This window comes from Micropterus dolomieu, linkage group LG22, assembly GCF_021292245.1.
Source record: "Micropterus dolomieu isolate WLL.071019.BEF.003 ecotype Adirondacks linkage group LG22, ASM2129224v1, whole genome shotgun sequence".
Classification (NCBI taxonomy): Eukaryota; Metazoa; Chordata; class Actinopteri; order Centrarchiformes; family Centrarchidae; genus Micropterus; species Micropterus dolomieu.
The window spans coordinates 17,100,949-17,105,409 of record NC_060171.1 but is presented as its reverse complement, the minus strand read 5'-3'; the positions used below and the strand labels follow the sequence as shown (position 1 = coordinate 17,105,409).

At 38.6% G+C, this 4,461-nt stretch overlaps 1 protein-coding gene across 8 annotated transcripts in view; it reads left to right on the top strand.

The window, feature by feature from the left end:
* Nucleotides 1–3,687: 3,687 nt before the first annotated feature.
* The window catches only part of LOC123961794 (retinol dehydrogenase 13-like), a 51,113-nt gene continuing 50,339 nt past the window's right edge, over nucleotides 3,688–4,461 (top strand). For all 8 annotated transcript variants that reach the window (XR_006822785.1, XM_046037491.1, XM_046037497.1 and 5 more), the window contains exon 1: nucleotides 3,688–3,942. Coding sequence is in view for 6 of the 8 variants with exons in the window: in XM_046037491.1 (XP_045893447.1) it covers nucleotides 3,870–3,942 (73 nt within the window). In the remaining 2 variants the exon portion in view is untranslated. The remainder of the gene's footprint in view (nucleotides 3,943–4,461) is intronic.

Here is a 4,461-nt window from a genome sequence, read left to right as displayed (position 1 = left end):
TACTGTGAGCTGAGATCAATGACTGATCTCGCGGAATTTGCAAAGAAAAATATCGCGAGACCAGGCAATAGTGTGGTTCCAGCTTGGTGCAGTCGGGGAAAAGCAACTGCGGCCGCCGGACTCGGCGCCTGCAAACGCCTTGCTCCCGCAAGGTTTTGATGTCATGTGACACGGTGACGTTTTGCAGTGCCAGCGAAAGTCGGACACAATTTCTAACCAGCATGCCTTGTTTTAAGTCCAGCATGCATCACATTAAGTCAGCTCTGCACAGCGCCTCTCTTATCAGCCACCTGTTTACTATGTTACCACTTATTATTTATTCATAATTCTCTATTTCAGAGCTGTTCATACTGTTCATGTTGTCATTTTTATATTGTGTATATACTGTATACCACCTACCTCAAGTACATAACACCTGCGCATAATACTTATTTATTCCAGCATCCTTTGCACTATGCCCCATCACACTGTGTACATGTATGCGTGTATGTGTACCTGTATATCTCATCCACCTCCAACATGTACATAATAGTGATAATAATTTTACTCCTGCATTCTTTACACTCTTCTCATTGCACTATTGTCTCAATCTGTCTATATTGGTTTTGTTTATGGTGTATATATATGTGTTCTCTAAACTGTAGCCTGTGTGTGATTTTATTATTGTATTATTTTTGTATTATTTTATAAGTAAGCACATCGTGAGCAATGTACAATCCTGTGTCAAATTCCTCTTATGTGTACACATACCTGGCAAATAAAGCTGATTCTGATGATGTTCATTTTATAAATGATGGCCCCATTTAGAGTAAAATAGATCGTAAAGCATCATATGCTTTAGGCTACCATGTGATTGAAAAATTGCTACCATGGTGACCTGTTATTGAGGGAGTCATGGGGGTCAGTGAGGCAAAAAGAAACAATCAGCTGATTGAATGCACCTGAGGCAAACAGATGTCAGTACACTATTTTTAGAATATTTACAGCTCTTTGTTTTCAGACAGCTTTTTCCTTTGGAACTACACTTTCTCAACTTTAGAATTTCAGCATGTATAACCGCAACTTGGCTTTGCACTGTATAAAGGAAATTATATCTGACAGCAAGGTAAGTGTTATAAGACTGGACAGAACAGACCCAAATGCAGCGCTCAGAGGGAAGGAGGTTCATTGAGTGTTTACAGAGGGGGCTAGGGAAGAGGTGATGGAGGAGAGGTGGATGCCAGGGGACGTGGACATGGAGGACCGAGGAGCAGGCGAGGCGCAGGCGGTGAGGTGAGGAGCAGGGGGAGCCGGGAGGGCGGCATGGAGGAAGCCTGTTGTGAGCGTGTTGTTAATGTGTTAAAATAAAATCATGTGTTTTTGAACTGCTTGGCTTTCCATACAACGCTTCTCCAAGGTCTAGACAATGTTATTTCTTTTCCCACCTGTTTTGCATCAAGTCCTGCCCTACTATGCTGTGATTGGCTAGCTAATTACTTCTAGGCATCCTTTTGATTGGAATGTATTTATTCAATGAATGTATTACACACATGTGAGAGGTTAGAATACTGACAACAAAACAGGCAAAATTATTTAAAATGAAAGCACTTTATTTAAAATAATGTTTATTATTTTTCTAGGGAAAAGGTAAAGGCTAGTATTAGTGTCATTGTGGTAAATTAAGTGATAAAATATTTCCTATTTCATAATAAATACTAACTAGAAGATTTATGCAATGAGTCACAGGCAAGGAGGCACCATGGATGTATTGTTAGAACAGGATACAGGACCCAGAGAACAGAAAGAGTCATAAATGACATTTTTTGCAGTTTGAGGTGCCATCTTAACCACTTTTACACACATCTCTTTTATAACGGTGGCTTTATTAGTAAGAAAAATAACAGATACTTATTATGGTGGAGCAGGAGTTAACTCAGGTAAACATTAAATTAAATTTGTAGAGATCCCATATCATCTGCAGGGTCGGGTACAGGATAGTCACATTCCAAAATGTCTCGGCAGAGGGCTCTCTAATTTTAGCAGGGGAAGGTTACCATACTGGGAGAGAGATTGGGAAGTGTGCAGAGCAGTCACATGACAGGCTTGGTGGTGAGCCAGCAAAAGAGACAGCCAGGTCACCTCTGAAGGACTCTTTCATTTGAGAATAGGGCATTAGCATTGAGAAATGTTAGATATGCGAAGGCCTAATAATAAAATGTGGTAATCTATAAAAATACATATTGAGCCGCAGGAAAAAAATAACATTCCTTAACTAATGTTTATAACATTCAGAAGATCGGTGAAAGGGCAACCATTATTTTTTTTTGTGCCTGAAATGCAGTTTTTTCCTGCACATGTAATGAGAGACTGTAATGCAGAATATGTTGGCGGTCAGAGAGGGACAGTGACAGTTCCATAATCTTTGACTTTCTACAGTGACCTCTGAACTTATACTATGTAGACATGCTGCCCACCTTCACAGACACAGTTAAAACTGCATTTCTCCTGAGTTTTAACAGTCACTCTCAGATGTCACCCTTTAAACCCCAACGCCAAATCTCTGTATTAAGTCCTCGTCCAGATTCATAACGTTAGGCCCAGTTGTGCTTTAAAGTTAGGAGAAAGGAGATTAGTTATTGGCCTGACACATTCAATCTTCACTCTCATCAATAAGCAAAGGTACTTGTTTTTTTTTATATCAAGAGTCACTTGCTCAGCTGCAGCTGCAATCAGGCTTTAATTTAGATCTGAGTGTGTAATGCTGTTATTACTGTCATCTTGGTGCTGCTGCTAGGTTTCTTCTTTTGTCTGATTATACAGCAGCAGAGACACATCTTAATTTGTTCATAGGAGTTTGGGATATAATTTGATGCTATATAAAGTACTTTCCCTGTGTTCTCAGATTGGTTACTGTGGATATAAAAAATAAAACCTAGTCTGGAGCCTAAAATGCTGTGCACCCTCTGCTGGACTCCTTTAGAAGGCACTGAGACTGTGTTGGTGAGCCTACAGGGACCTCTGCTGGACGATTTGTCGGAATTTCATTTCAGACTTTGGCCTTCGTAATAAAATTCAGAAAACATTATGATATAGACACGCATTAACCCCAACACAAGATGAAAGTCTACAATGCAGTGTGTGTGTGTGTGTGTGTGCGTGCGTGTGCGTGTGTTATGACAGAATACCATTACTTGGACATCAGCCATCATCATTAAACATCATCAATATCACTAGCTTCCAGTAAGTTTAAGGAGACATTTTAAGATTTTTGTACTTGTCTGTAAATGCCCCGTACTACTTAGCTGAAAAAGATAGCAACAGATAGCCAACAAAGATGAACATCTTAAAAGCATCAACTGATGTTGCTTTTAAGATATTCATCTTTGATTTTTAAAACTCACCTTTTTAACATTTTAAAATTGAACTTCTACTCAGTCTTGGAAAAATTAAATTGATAAAGATGACAAAGAGATAGGGTGATAATAATTGCTTTTGCTACTGTTATAATTTCATTTATTTTATTAATTCACTTCCCATTTAAATATATTTTAATTTTGTGAATGTTTTAACGTTAAATGTAATGCCATTTTTCTTTAGTAAAGCACTTTTAAAGTTTAATGCTTGAAAACATAAATTAGAAGCTCAGCTCATTCACAAGGAGAACCAATAGGATTTCTTCTATAGGTAGGCGGTACTTCCTGGTGGAAAGCTGCGTGTTATGTAGCTGTACCGAAATGTCAGTTGCTAACTGAGGGCATATCTTCTTGTTAGTTCGCCTTAATTTTGTAGCTCATGCGAAAGAGACTGTAAACAGAAACAATTTGAGGACGCTGTAATCGGACAGGAAACGGTTTAATTCAGTAGTATAAACAAGGATTGGCGGGGGGGCAATGCAGAGCTTCACAGCGATAAGGTCGTTTGTTTTCAAGTATCCTAAAACTATTACTGTGGTCACAGTAACAGGTAAATTATGCACTCAATTTATCTTTGGAAGAATAAATGTTGTTTTAAACAGGGCAGCTCTTACAGTGCAGTCTGTGTGTGCTCATTCACTCACCTATGCCAGTGATTGATATGGACACTGCAGTTTATCGGTTATTAATGGAGTGACCAGGCTTACATGCTTGTAAAATAGGAACAAAACTACAGTTTCATTATTTAAAATTCAAACCAAGTGTTTTGGGAAATAGTTTGTTCTTCCGTTACAGCTGCAGCATTCCCACAGACTTACTAGCCCATAGTTTAAATACACAATGTGAGCTTTCATTATAGTATAGTTGTACAAATGACTGATGCATTTAAATGATTGTTGTTTATGGTCACATGATGACAGCTTTATGTACTGTGTGTTATTAGTCTGGCTAATAGCATGGATGGATAGATAAATTAATTTGACGACAACAACAGAGGTCAATTCAAATCTGCAGTCACCCTGTCCTGACATACAATTTAACTGTCCCCCACTCTCCTGTGAGACACCAA